Source organism: Nicotiana attenuata, chromosome 1 (assembly GCF_001879085.1).
Source record: "Nicotiana attenuata strain UT chromosome 1, NIATTr2, whole genome shotgun sequence".
In the NCBI taxonomy this organism is placed as follows: Eukaryota; Viridiplantae; Streptophyta; class Magnoliopsida; order Solanales; family Solanaceae; genus Nicotiana; species Nicotiana attenuata.
Genome location: NC_031989.1, coordinates 75,767,245 through 75,782,470, shown reverse-complemented (window position 1 = coordinate 75,782,470; position 15,226 = coordinate 75,767,245). Strand labels below are relative to the sequence as shown.

General features: G+C 38.9%; 1 protein-coding gene across 1 annotated transcript; it reads right to left on the bottom strand.

Annotated features, from left to right (window-relative positions):
• Positions 10,872-13,234, bottom strand: LOC109237476. Its single transcript, XM_019403790.1, has 6 exons — positions 13,096-13,234; positions 12,856-13,029; positions 12,244-12,665; positions 12,085-12,156; positions 11,840-11,935; positions 10,872-10,904 (listed from the first exon to the last, which is right to left on the bottom strand). Exons 1-6 carry the CDS (start codon positions 13,232-13,234, stop codon positions 10,872-10,874), a joined length of 936 nt encoding a protein of 311 aa, XP_019259335.1.

Below are 15,226 nucleotides of genomic sequence, written 5' to 3'. Positions count from 1 at the left end.
TGCACTTGCCTCAGATCCAGTACAATTAAGTACAGAAGTATAGTATGAGTACATAAATAATATGTACCCAGTAAGTATCCCGTCTAACCTCGAAAAAGTAGTGACGAGGGGTCGACTTGACACTTACTAGCGCTGACAATAATATAATTGAAGTGTTATGCTAGCATGGATATCATGAATAATACTGACAGTTTAATAACACGAAGTGATAAGTTCTTCTATCATAAATATAATTGCAATTTCAGTCATATCATTTAACAACTTACATTTCAAGGCATTTAAGCAGTATAAATCGTAGAGAGTTCCAAATAATTAACATGCGCAAATATGCCGAGGTCGTACGCGCCCGGTCCAACATAATATTAAATTGTGCACTGCTAGAGGGTCGAACGACTCGAACCATAGATCCATCTATTTACTACCGAGGTGTCACGACCCAAACCGATAGGCCGCGACGGGCACCCGGTACCTTACTCAACCGAGTACCAACGTAGCGTATCTTTCTTATTATATCATCATATACACATGACATACGGGCCTAATAGGCCAACATGATCCTTTATAAACTTAAAACATAGGCCGACCAGGCCGTACAATCTTTTATGTACACGACATATGTCTACAAGCCTCTAAGAGTACATAAATATCATAAAGGTCGGGACAGAATCCTGCCTTACCAAACAATACACATCTAAATCATACTAACCAAAAGAGCAACTCCGAAGTAAATGGAGCGCACCAATATCTTCCGCTGAGCTAATAGCCTACTTGGAGGGCTCTCGACCTGTCTATCGGGACCTGCGGGCATGAAACGCAGCGTCCCCAGGCAAAAGGGACGTCAATACGAATAATGTACCTAGTATGTAAGGCACATAAATAAATACATAAGAGACAAGGAGGAAATATAGAGTACACGACTCAACCTGTAAGTCTGAATAACTTTGTAAATCATAAATTACTTTTAGTGTCATGCTTATGCGTATGAATATCATGTCGTGCGTAGGTACATGTTTCATAACATCAACAGCCTTTGAGGGCATCCTACCATATCATATCGGCCACAATAGTCAAAATCATCATCGTATACCAGCTGATCAGGTGGTGGTGCGTATATAACGCCATAACCTTTCCCATATCCCGTATACATATACACACATACATATATAGGCGTATATAACGTCGTTTGAATCATATTTCAGCCACTGTGGGCAACATCACCAACATATTCCAGCTGATCAGGTGGTGGTGCGTATATAACGCCGTAACCTTTTTCCATATCCCATATACATATATTTACATATATACGCGTATATAACGCTATCTGGTCATGGGTCAATGCACATGAATGCAATGCATGAAAAGTACGTTAATAAAATCTTTCGGAATTTCATAAGACCATTTTGTCTTTGAGCAATATCATAACGTAAACTTTTTTTTTCTCAACTTTCATATTTTTCTGAGACCCATGAACAGATGATAAAATATTTCGACACATGGAAATTCAGGAACATAGATATCTCTACTACTTTTATGAATAGAGTCATTTATGGAATTTGTGCATTTGCTCGTTTCGTTTGTATCGTATGGATCATGCCAAAAGAAAGAAGCGATAGCCTTAACATACCTGGAGTAGGAACAACTCCGTATAATTATCCCGTTCAAAACCTTCGTGGATTGAATTTAGAACCCAAAAATTGAATTTAAGCTTCTGCGCCTTTGAACTTGAGGAACGAAATTGGTGGATTCTGTTCCTACGTTCTTGGTTTGAAATTTTAAAAGCAAAATGTTTCTGATTCTTCAAGTTTTGGAAAGATGTTCCTATGTTCTTGGTTTGAAATCTCACTTGAAATCTTGGCAAAATTTGGACGAAAATTGCTTCAATTGAAGCTTTTGCTTGAAATTAAAAAGCTTCTGCTTTCACCGTTCTTGGCTTTTAAAGCCAAAGGCAGATTGGTTGGCCTTTTACAAGGAATTCCAAGAAGCAATTTCATTAGAAATTTGAAATGCTTTTGCTTAATGAAGCTTCTGAACTTGGAATGATTTAACCAAACATTTGTTTTAGTTGTTTGGTCAGAAACGTTTCTTGTCTTTGTCCAAGAATGAAATGGATAAGACTTGGAAATTAAGTCTTTTCCTACATAATTCCAAGTGTCCTTAGGTAGCCACCTAAGCAAATAAGACCCTTAGTTGAATTGTGGCTTCTTGCCACGTCTAATTCATATCCACTTATTGGTTAACTGAGTAATGTCCTGTTATCCGGTAATTAACCAATTACCCGTATAATTTAATAATTATTTCAACTTAATTAAATTCTACTCTCTTTTAACATACCTTGTACACCTTACTATCATGGCAATGTAGTACCTTGTATGGCACTAGTCCATAAGTACCGGATATTTTAGCTCGGGCCGTATTTTATCCCAAAATGCCAAACTTTGACAAAATTCGTTTTCTTCGATTTTACTTACCCTCTTACCTTCACGAATTTACTCATCACTTATGATCCTTCTAATCCCAAATAATCTTTTCCATGGACTGATGTCAATTTTCTTATGATAAATTCAACGTACAATACTACAGGGTGCAACATCGTAGTAATATAATATTGCGGGACGTAATATTGACGTAATATTGTGAGGCGTAACATCATTCCCCCCTTTCGAACATTCGTCCTCGAATGTTGACTAATGCTTTTATCATTTTCATAACTTATAGCTTTTGTGAATACCTTAATACTCCCCTTGCCATTTAGGCAGCTGTTCTATGAATAAATCCAAAGGCCAGGGCATTCCCCCTTTAGGTCTCTTTCCTACGCCATGGCTTGTGATCGAATTCCTTCCAATGTCATAACGGTTGCTACCTTCTATCATGCAACCTCTACGATACTGACTTTGTAAGTGTGCCTAGCGTCTTTTCTCTCCTTTTCCTTTAAGTTTTAGCGAATCTCTAGGCCTTACTTTGTAAACATATACAAGGCTTAATAAGATACCTCTCTGGGCATCTATGGGTATACTGAAGTTCTTTGCTCGGTATTTTGTACAGCTTGCGAATATGGCCATATCTTATTTCATAGACCTGGTTATCCATTCGTATGACTTTACTGCATCTACATAGGTCATACTATGTCATAACTCTTACTTTGATTTATCATTATCGGGGTCTGCAACAAACTCTAGGTTACTCTCGTTGCTTATCCGTAAAACTGATGGCCTAATCATCTCACACTGTTGATCTTTTATCCATCTATTGTTGATTCATCATCTACCACTGATAACTTGATCTTTTATGTAACACCGCCACTAGGGCTCGCGCCTCATCGGGGATATCTGGAATATTTAGATTGATCCACCTAGGGGTGATACTATACAATACTTCCATAACCGTTTTTCATAGCATCCCAATGTGGTTTACCTTATGTGGGTATTTTAATTCTGTACACCTCATGAAATCATTACTCAACCAAAGGCCCAAACATCATCCTTTATCTATCACAATTACACCCTCAGGCAGCATTCCATCTTTTCTAAATGCTACTAGTCTTAAACTCCTTTGAGTTCATTCAAGCTATATTGAGCTTTCTATAATTTAGAGGGACCATCAGCTCCCTTGTTTTCACTGGCTTAATCCCGAGGACTTATCCATTTTCGTCATCTTCTCACTTACCCTTCTCTTATCCTTACTGTTGTCCTTCTAAAACCTTATCATTACATCATACTTTAGCTTGCGACCGATTTTCTTATGCTTTTCTGGAACATCGAGACATCACATCGTCTCTAACTTTTCTTTTACTCTCTAATTAGACCTTTCGGTACTTAGAAACCATAGGATGGAAGGTATGCCACTGACGACGCTGCTATCATTCCTGGACACTGAATCCCGCACTTATAGTCTCTTTTATGCAGTATGGACTATTCATGACCTTCTGTATTTGAGTATATTGTATGTTGTTCACCTTTTCCTTACTTACCTTAAAATATTACCTCACATTCTTCTATCTCTGTTATAACCTCTCTTCCCATTAGGCATAATTTATCTTCACAACCTGAAACTCTGTTATAATACTTGCACCTTTGGTGCATATATAATCTGGTGGGAGCTCCATACTGACTTCTTATGAGGCTGGTACTTCTAACTGGCTTTATCTTAGAGCCGTTATAGAATATAGTTGTTGTGCTATCTCTCTTGCACCCTAATATTAAGAGTGATTCTGCTATGTTCTCAATCATGATTCCTATAACTTCTGGGTCCAATAATCAGACTCCTGATTACTTAGTTGATGTCACTCCTTAGTTTCCTCTTCCCTCTGATCAACCTTTATGTAGGCTTAAGCTATCTTCCGATCTGTGGTTCATGGTATTAGTTATCCTGTCTAGCCTTAACTGAGATCTTCCTGACCAATTACTAACTACTCGTTGGCCCATTCTCATATCAATATTTCTCGTAATCCTTCTTGGGTTATTTACTTTATGTTAACTTACATATCGCACTGGCTCCTTATTTATTAATAACAGCTCGGGCAGGAACTTTTACTTCCTCTCCTTGACGTCGTGCTTGCACAATATTCTTGAATCGTAGCGTATCTGTAAGATTTGGATAAGTGTCATCTCATTCCTCTTTCATTTATCGCATTCTTCCTTTACCATTCCATAGTCGCTAGAACCACTTAATTCTGACTTAATGCCACATCACTTCATATTTTCCCCTTTAGGAGAGTACTAAGAGTTGAAGCCACGAGGATTTACCTATAGATGTTTTTCCTCTTTATCTTTGGCGTTCTTTCACATCATCGATGACCCTTACTCACTTGCGGTAATCTTTTTGTACCAAGGATAACAAAATTCCTCACTCGCGATGGTGACATTTAGGGTAACTGGTACATACAGTCGCTTAAGCTTAACTTTGCTCATACTGCTTGCTTTAGGAAAGCATCTCCCTGAATGACCATTCTCTGAATTCATCATGGATCTTCTTCTGTTGTCCATTCAATTATCGCCGGTACGAAATTTGAAACTCTCATGATGCCGACTGTTATCAATCACTCAGTCCCTACTTCATATTTAGTTTATCTTTTTCACCAATCCATACTTGTTCTATTAATCTGGTGTCTAATTTTTCCTTTTGTTAATCACGTTAGAGTTGCGAACTTATTTTTCGAAATGAGGATATGACTTTATGGCCTATATTCTTTTATTGTCTCAAGGCCTGTCATCTTTTGTCTTTCCCTTCACTTGACTGTAAACTCTGTAATTCTGTCATCATTTTTTTTGACCTACCGTTATCATCCGTGTATCATATCTTACTCATAATGCTTCATTAACTCTCTTCTTATCTCCCGCTAATTCTCTATGTATACTGCTTTACTCTAAAAACTCGAACAAAATATTCTTTTGCTTTTGGCTCCCCTTGCTCCATCCCTTGGCTCTTTCAATTGCCTAATATTCCTACTTTACTAGGGACGCGATCGACACTAAGGTAATATTTATCCCTTCAAGGCTTATAGTGCATGTCTTTGTAGTACTCATATCTGGCTGCACTATTTTAGAGTGCACCATCTAGGTGTCTCATAAAGAGATCTATTAGCACATTTGCAATATCCTTCAGAAATGTCAACTGACACAATCAATTCATCCATCATATTTTCTTATACTACTTTTGTTAACCCTCATAGGGCATATCTGGAATGGGTGAGACCAATTGTATATACCTCTGTTACTATTAGATATAATTCAGAAAGCTTATGTCCCCCTGCCTCAATTATAAACGGTGTTAACCTTCATTAACTGGGTACCTCGTACCCTTTTTCACCTTGCTCCTTTTACTTGCCGAAACTTGTACTTATCTTCTTAATATCTCATTATCCTTCACCATAAATATGAATAGGCATTCCTTCCTTAAGGCTTCTTATCGGGAAGCTTACACTTTTCAGTACACCTATGATTTGCTAAAGACCTCACATTTACTTATCGTAGGCATCATACAAAAATCCAATTCCTCTGACTCAGCTCTTCCACCACTATCTCTCTTTCCAACCTTCTTTCCGAATGTAGGTGTCGTCTTATTACGGATAAAAAAAAAAGAATTTCGGAATTTGAATTCTTATAAGTGAGCTCTACCACACGATCTAGAGTAAGAAGAAAGAGTGATAATCCTAAATACCCTGTAGCCTCCTGCTTATAAGTGTGGTGCACGACACACTCATAAACAAGACTCTACTAGACATGGCTTGTAGACTCCCTAGGACAGAACTGCTCTGATACCACTTTTGTCACGACCCAAACCGATGGGCTGTGACGGGCACCCGAGACCTTACTCAACCGAGTACCAACGTAACGTATATTTCTTATTATATCATCATATACACATGACATACGGGCCTAATAGGCCAACATGATCCTTTATAAACTTAAAATATAGGCCGACCAGGCCGTACAATCTTTTACGTACACGACATATGTCTACAAGCCTCTAAGAGTACATAAATATCATAAAGGTCGGGACAGAGTCCCGCCTTACCAAACAATACACATCTAAATCATACTAACCAAACGAGCAACTCCGAAGCAAAGGAGCGCACCAACATCTTCCGCTGAGCTAATAGCCTACTTGGAGGGCTCTCGACATGTCTATCGGGACCTGCGGGCATGAAACGCAGCGTTCCCAAGCAAAAGGAACGTCAGTACGAATAATGTACCGAGTATGTAAGGCACATAAATAAATACATAAGAGACATGGAGGAAATATAGAGTACACGACTCAACCTGTAAGTCTGAATAACTTTGTAAATCATAAATTACTTTTAGCGTCATGCATATGCGTATAAATGTCATGTTATGCGTAGGTACATGTTTCACAATATCATCAGCCTCTGAGGGCATCCCATCATATCATATCGGCCACTGTGTGCAAAATCATCATCGTATACCAGCTGATCAGGTGGTGGTGCGTATATAACGCCATAACCTTTCCCATATCCCATATACATATACACACATACATATATACGCATATATAATGCCGTTTGAATCATATTTCAGCCACTGTGGGCAACATCATCATCATATACCAGCTGATCAGGTGGTGGTGCGTATATAACGCCGTAACTTTTCCAAATCCATATACATATATTTACATATATACGCGTATATAACGTCATCTGGTCATGGGTCAATGCACATGAATGCAATGCATGAAAAGTACGTTAATAAAATTTTTCGGAATTTCATAAGACCATTTTGTCATTGAGCAATATCATAACGTAAATTTTTTTTTTCTCAACTTTCATATTTTTCTGAGACCCATGAACAGATAATAAAATATTTCGACACGTGGAAATTCAGGAACATAAATATCTCTAATACTTCTATGAATAGAGTCATTTATGAAATTTGTGCATTTGCACGTCTCGTTCGTATCGTATGGATCATGCCAAAAGAAAGAAGGGATAGCCTTAACATACCTGGAGTAGGAACAACTCCGTATAATTATCCCGTTGGAAACCTTCATGGATTGAATTTAGAACCCAAAAATTGGATTTAAACTTCTGCGCCTTTGAACTTGAGGAATGAAATTGGTGGATTCTGTTCCTACGTTCTTGGTTTGAAATTTTAAAAGCAAAATGTTTCTGATTCTTCAAGTTTTGGAAAGATGTTCCTATGTTCTTGGTTTGAAATCTCACTTGAAATCTTGGCAAAATTTGGACGAAAATTGCTTCAATTGAAGCTTTTGCTTGAATTTAAAAAGCTTCTGCTTTCACCGTTCTTGGCTTTTAAAGCCAAAGGCAGATTGGTTGGCCTTTTACAAGGAATTCCAAGAAGCAATTTCATTAGAAATTATAAATGCTTTTGCTTAATGAAGCATCTGAACTTGGAATGAATTAACCAAACATTTGTTTTAGTTGTTTGGTCAGAAACGTTTTTTGTCTTTGTCCAAGAATGAAATGGATAAGACTTGGAAATTAAGTCTTTTCCTACATAATTCCAAGTGTCCTTAGGTAGCCACCTAACCAAATAAGACCCTTAGTCATTTCTTGAATTGTGGCTTCTTGCCACGTGTAATTCCTATCCACTTATTGGTTAATTGGGTAATGTCCTGTTACCCGGTAATTAATTAATTGCCCGTATAATTTAAAAATTATCTCAACTTAATTAAATACTATTCTCTTTTAATATACCTTGTACACCTTACTATTATAGCGATGTAGTACCTTTTATGGCACCAGTCCATAAATATCGGGTATTTTAGCTCGGGCCGTAATCCCAAAATGCCAAACTTTGACAAAATTTGTTTTCTTCGATTTTACTTACCCTCTTACCTTCACGAATTTACTCATCACTTATGATCCTTATAATCCCCAAATAATCTTTTCCTTGGACTGATGTCAATTTTCTTACGACAAATTCAACGTACAATACTACAGGGTGCAACATCGTCGTAATATAATATTGCGGGATGTAATATCGACGTAATATTGCGGGGCGTAACACGAGGCACTCAGCCCGATACACAATAAAAATTTATTTTCAAGAAAGCACACATTTCCCATTTTCAGTCAAGTATTTCATACAAATCCTCAGACAAGTGAGTATAACCTTCTATAATTATTTTATCAATTTCCAGCATGACTCAAGTGATAATAATAGCAAGTAAGGACGCAAGCATTTCAAATATAGCATGATACAGGTCCTAAACTGCCCGGACAATAACATGATAGTAGCTACGTACGGACTCTCGTCACCACGTGCGTATGTAGCCCCCACAGATAGGTAAAACATTTATTTAATTCACTTATGGGGTTAATTCCATCTTACAAGGTTAGAAAGGAGACTTACCTCGTCTCAAAGCCTACTTCCCAGTTCAAGAACGCGCTCAAACCTCCGAATTAGACGCCAAACAACTCGAAACTAGTTACATAAACTAATCAATCTATGCTTAAAAGTTCATAATTCCACCATTTAAGCAATTACCCAACCTAAATTGCAAAATTCCTGAAAATCAACCCTAGGCCCACATACTCGGATTCCGAAAATTTTTAAAGGAAGTTGTTACCCATAACCTTAGGAACATAAATATATGATTTCTACTAAATTCCGTAACAAATTTCGTGGTTAAATCTCATTTTTATCAAAACCCTAAGTTTTTACCTAATCCTTGATTTTCACGAATTTATATGTTATAATCTACCCATAAATTATGTATTTAACTCACATTATGTAGAATTTACTTACCTCAAAGTGCTAAGCGAATTCCCCTCTTTGAGAGCTCCCCAATCGCCCAAATGTGTAAAGAATGGAAGAAAAATACCTAATTCCCGTATTAAACAAAGTGCACTGCCCCATCAATTTTTGCACCTGCGGATCCGCTTCTGCGGACCAGGTTTTCGCTTCTGCGGAACTGGCTGGGCCGGCTGGGGTAGCTTCTGCGGACGGGCTCCTGCTCCTACGGTCCCACTTCTGCGGAATCTGGGCTCCTCTCCTTGGGCCGCATCTGCGAGGTGTTGCCCGCCCCTGTGGCTGACCAACTGCAGGTGCAGTTATGACAGCAGCTGGAGCTTCAGCTCTTGCTTCAAACTTTCAACTTGGTCCGGGCCTCGTCCGACTGACGCTCAGGGCCCCCGAGGCCCCACCCGAATGTACCAACAAGTTTAGAATCATAACACGGACTTGCTCAAACTCTGGGAACGTCCGAAACTGATGTTTTATACGTCAATACCATACAAGAGGGGGGGTGATTTGTGTGGTACCCAATTTTCGCTTAACCTGATTATAGAAGGACCTGGTTCTTCTATGTGTTCCAACTACTACTGTTGCGGAATAATAACTACAGAAAATAAAGAACACAGAGATTTTACGTGGAAAACACCTGGCTCAAAAGGTGAAAAAACCACGACCTACCTTCCAGTAGGATTTTTCCAAACTCTCCACTAAAATCACTGATCCAAAAACTGCATTTACAAAAACTCTTTTGTAAACCTATGATTAACTCTAATCCCGTTGTGGCACACAACCTCAACTGTTAAGACAACTTCAAGTTAACTCTAACTTGAAAACTCTAAGTACCTAATACAATTAAGCTGAAAGGTACAATGTAAAATCACCTACTACAATTGAACTAGAATAAAAGACAGACTCTTGGAACTAGTTCTTCTATCTAGTTCAAGTAGCTTCAGGATTGCACGCTTGAATCACACATAAATTGCTTGCAAAATTGCCTTGCTATTTTGCTCTCAATTCACGTTTAACTTCTGCTTGTGTGCATTACCTGTAAAAGAGAACAACACTGATATTTAAGGAGTTAGGTATTAGAGATTGACTAGGATACAGACGCTACTCTTCCATGGTGAAAGAGTTCTAGTTGATCTCATACTCTAACTCTATCCTTTTCTTATCGTGTCCTCTTTGTGTAAGGAGTCTTTCTCCTTATCCAATATGCAACCTTTTCGATCATGATCAGGAGATATCACTTCTGATAAGTTAGGTTTATCTCCTTCACGTGCATCTCATATGTTTGAGTTAATCACAATTGTGATGCACAAGATGGACCTGGTCCATGTCTGAGTTCCTTTGTTAGTCTTCAAAACTTCACCTTTACTTGGGCCAACAAATTCCCCCTTTTTGATGATGACAAACTCTGTGCTTCTCATTCACTTAGGCCCTGTCAGAGCTCGACTTATTCATCAATACAAAGTTAGAACAATTTACTTATCATCAAAGACCAGGTTCATTAGATTATAAACATCACTTATTCAGAATATACAAAGCACAATATCTCTTCCCCCTTTTCGCATCATCGAAAAGTTGCCTAAACAAAGTGTGAGTCCCAGAATTTTAACAATTATTCATGGCCACTGGGGCAACTGCAAGTGCAATCATGGATCAATCATCAGTAATTAGGCAAACATATTTTAACTATCAAGGAAATATTAACAGTCAACAAGAGCAAAAATAGTAGATATCATTGATAGAAGATATGTTGTACCACAATCCACAAACAGAAAGCAAAAATATTCAAAACATGAGCAAAAAGAAAGAGAAATCCCTAATCTGGGTCGCCGGTGGTACTAAACAGGTTCAGGAGATGAAGGCTAGAAGTCCTAAGGCTTGGGGGAGCTAGAGGGTTGGTTTTGGGCTTGGAGAAGGTTCAGCATATTTTGAAGAATCCCATCATTCTTCTCATTTTCCTTGGTGAGCTCAGTTCTGAGAGCATCCCTCTCATATTCAACCTCTGCTAAACGAGCCTTCAGCCTAGCTATCTCAGCATCCTTGGCCCCGCTTTCCTGAACTAGAGCCCTGACTTTACTGTTGACAGGTGTCTTCTTGGATGAACCTGGTTCATTGGTAATAGCATTGACTAGATAGTCACAAGCAATCAGAGTATTAATGCCAAAATGGTCCTTGCTTGTGGCCATTTCCCACTTCTTCAGAGGCACCTTGCACCGATCCAGAATAGTAGTCAGAATAAATCCATAGGGGGTGGCTTGGGCCTTGGAGCCATTTATAACCCTTTCCAGTAGCTTGATGATGAATGCAGGCCAGTTGATTTGCCTTCCACTTTCAAGGCACTCCATCAGAACTAAGTCCATATAGTTAGCAATGTGCCTTTTTTCTTGCCTAGGCAGTAGGTACTTGTTGACAAACGCAAAGAGGACTTTATGTTGTGGCTTCATTTCACTCTTGTTCACAAACTTGGCCTCATTCACTTCTTCAAAATCACAGAATCTCCTAGTGATTTTAAGGGCAGGAGGAAGGGAATCCAGACTTGGCCATCTTTGCCTAGTGTAGTCATCATATCCCTCAGCAGGGATGTCAAGAATCTCTCCCAGCTTCTCTGCATCGAAGGTCACTTGAACTCCTTTCACTTGGCCGGTGACTCTGCCATCCTTGACTTCTGCATTTTCCATGAATTCAATGATCTCATTCCTGGCTAGCCTTCCATCCATCTGAAGGACCATGTCCTTCCAGCCCTGAACAGCTAGTGCATCAACCAAACAAACCATTCCTGGTTCCACCAAGTCTTTCAGCAATCTTCCCTTCAAAAATTTTCATTTTGCAAACTTGGCCATCTTGTCTTGTTCACCACTATACTCACTCTCTTCTCACCACTCCATTCCTCATCTTCAGTAATTCTAACTTGTTTGTTTTTCATTGTAGACCTTGTCCTCTTGGCCAATGAATGTTCAGCAGCCTTAGACACAGATGAAGACTTCTTGGAAGAAGTCTTGGTCTTTTTGGGCTTGGGGGTCTGAACCTCCACAGCTGTATGTTCCTCCTGATGGACCTGTTCCATCTCCTCAATATCAACAGCCTCAGAAGGCTCTGCAACCTTAGCTTTTCCTTTATCCATCCTCTTCTTCTTGACTTCAGCCAAAGCCTTTTGTAACTCACTCTCACTCTGTTTTACCATACTTCTTGTGGCTCTCCCCTTTGGCAAGGGAATTTCAGCAGTTGTTGGGGAAGAAGCCTTTCTTTTCTTCGAAAGTTTTGTAGTGCTGGGGGCATTTGGTGTTGGGGTTCTCCTTTTTTTTGGATCATAGCTAGCACCCACTTTCTTCAGAAGGTCTGGTATGGTCTCCTCAACAGATGAACCAGGTTCATCTGCCTGTGAACATAGATTAACCAAACCTTCAACAGCCTCCCCTGAACCACTTCCCCCTGACTTCTTGCCACTTTCTTCCGTAGTTGCATGATCAACCCCACATATAGTTGGTAACATCAATTCAGAAGTGGGTGAAGAACCAGCCACTCCTTTCCCTTTTCCCCTCACATCACTACATACACCCTCTCTCTCTCTCTCTCTCTCTCTCTCTCTCTCTCTCTCTCTCTCTCTCTCTCTGTCTTTCTTTTTCATTTTTATTTTTACCTCCTCTTCTTCCCAATTCAGGCAATTCCACATTCCTGACAGACCCAACCAAAACAAACCTATTTTCTAAATTTTCAGCCAAAGCAGAATGTACCTCAGAAGGGGAGTTTTGAGCCTTCTCAGAGTCAGAAGACCCAGTTCCTTCCCCCTCACTCGCAGATTTGAACGAATCGTCTGAGTTCTCAGAATCTTGGGCTTAGCTTGACTTCAATTTCTTGTTCAATTTCTTTGAAAGAGCACCAGTTGCCACTGTTTTACGAGCAAGCATTTTTACTCGCCTTCTCCTAGGTTGAGGGGTTGTGCTGGGTGGAGGAGGTGTGGATGAATCAGAGGGAGTAGGTTGTGGAGGAGTGCCTGGGTTACCTTGAGGGTTCGACATTGTAACTAATTTCTTGAGAGAGTTTGTGAGTTAGGCTTTTGGAAGAGAGAACAATTGAGAGTGAAATAGATTTTTGACGGTTTGAAATAATGAGGGTGGAAAAGGGTGATGATGAGTATTTAAAGAAAGAAACCTATTTAATGACTAACGGTAGCTTTTAGCAGTCAATTAGAGTTCTAATCAACCTGAAATTTCAGGTTGAATGAACGGTTAAGCTTCCCTAGATTTTAGGCATTTTATGTGGTGAGAACTCAAGTAGAGACGGAACTGGTTCAAAAAATAAACGGATAGGATGTTTTGATGTTTTTGAACATAGATAAGACTCTGCTCATGGTTTAAATATTTATATTTTTAATTGTGCAGAGTATAGAAAACATACCTCGTTATTCAGATTACCAGTACTGATGAACCAGGTTCTACATTTAGAATTCTCTTGATCATGCCTCAATTTAACAAAATAGAGAAAAATTTGTTAGAGATCAGTGAGTCATATCAACACATGTCACAGGAGTATACTATTTACTGTATGAAACTGAGTAAAAATTAATCTAGATATTTACACAAGTTCCAGATTTCCTAGTCAAAAACAATTTTTCTTTTTCTTTCATTGTGCATTCTGAGCTAGTCCCATTAGGTGATCTTAATCATCCCTAATTCTAACATGTTCCTTTCAAAGCTTTCTCTACTCAGTGCTTTAGTCAAGATGTCAGCAATTTGCTTATCAGTAGCACAGAATTCTATAGTAATCAATCCTTTCTCATAGTTGTCCCTTAAGAAGTGATGTCTAACATCTATGTGCTTAGTCCTCTTATGATGAACTGGGTTCTTAGTCATACTAATAGCACTAGTGTTATCACAAAAGATAGGGATGCAACCAACTTCAATGCCAAAATCCATCAGCTGTTGTTTGATCCACAGCAGTTGAGCACAATAAGAGGCAGCAGCAACATATTTAGCCTCAGCAGTGGATAGAGCCATTGAATTCTGCTTTTTAGTGGCCCATGATATCAGACATGAACCAAGAAAATGAGCCATACCTGAGGTGATTTTCCTATCCATAAGGAAACCTGCATAGTCAGCATCAACATATCCTACTATATTAAAGTTACTACCTTTAGTGTACCAAAGGCAAAGGTCAGTAGTGCCTTTCAAATATCTCAGTATCCTCTTGACAGCAGTCAAGTGGGATTCCTTAGGATTTGCCTGAAAACGAGCACAAAGTCCTACACTGAAAACAATGTCAGGTCTGCTAGCAGTAAGATACAAAAGTGAACCAATCATACCCCTATATAACTTCTGATCAACAGATGAACCAGGTTCATCTATGTCTAATTTTGTAGCTGTTGCAATGGGTGTGTCTATTTCCTTTGATTCATCCATTTTAAACTTTTTAATCAACTCTTTTGCATATTTCTGCTGATGGATCATGGTTCCATTTGGGTTTTGTTTGATCTGTAAGCCTAAGAAAAAGTTAAGTTCACCCATCATACTCATTTCAAATTCACTCCCCATTAATTTAGCAAATTCCTTACTAAGTTTTTCACTGGTTGCCCCAAAAATTATGTTATCAACATATATTTGTTCTACTAGTAGATCCTTACCTTTTTCCCTCAAGAATAGAGTGCTGTCAATCTTACCTCTTTTATATCCATGTTCAAGCAGGAATTTGGATAGGTGTTCATACCATGCTCTAGGAGCCTGCTTCAGTCCATATAGGGCCTTGTCCAGTTTGTATGCATGATCTAGACACTCTTTACTTCCAAACCCTGGAGGTTGTTTGACAAAGACTTCTTCTTTTAAGTAGCTATTAAGGAAGGCACTCTTCGCGTCCATTTGGTGAAGAGTAAATTCCATGTGAGCTGCAAAGCTATGAGGAGTCTTATTGCCTCCAGTCTTGCAACTAGAGCAAAGGTCTCATCATAATCTATGCCTTCCTCTTGGCTATAACATTGGACCACCAACCTTGCCTTGTTCCTTGTAACCGTTCCATCT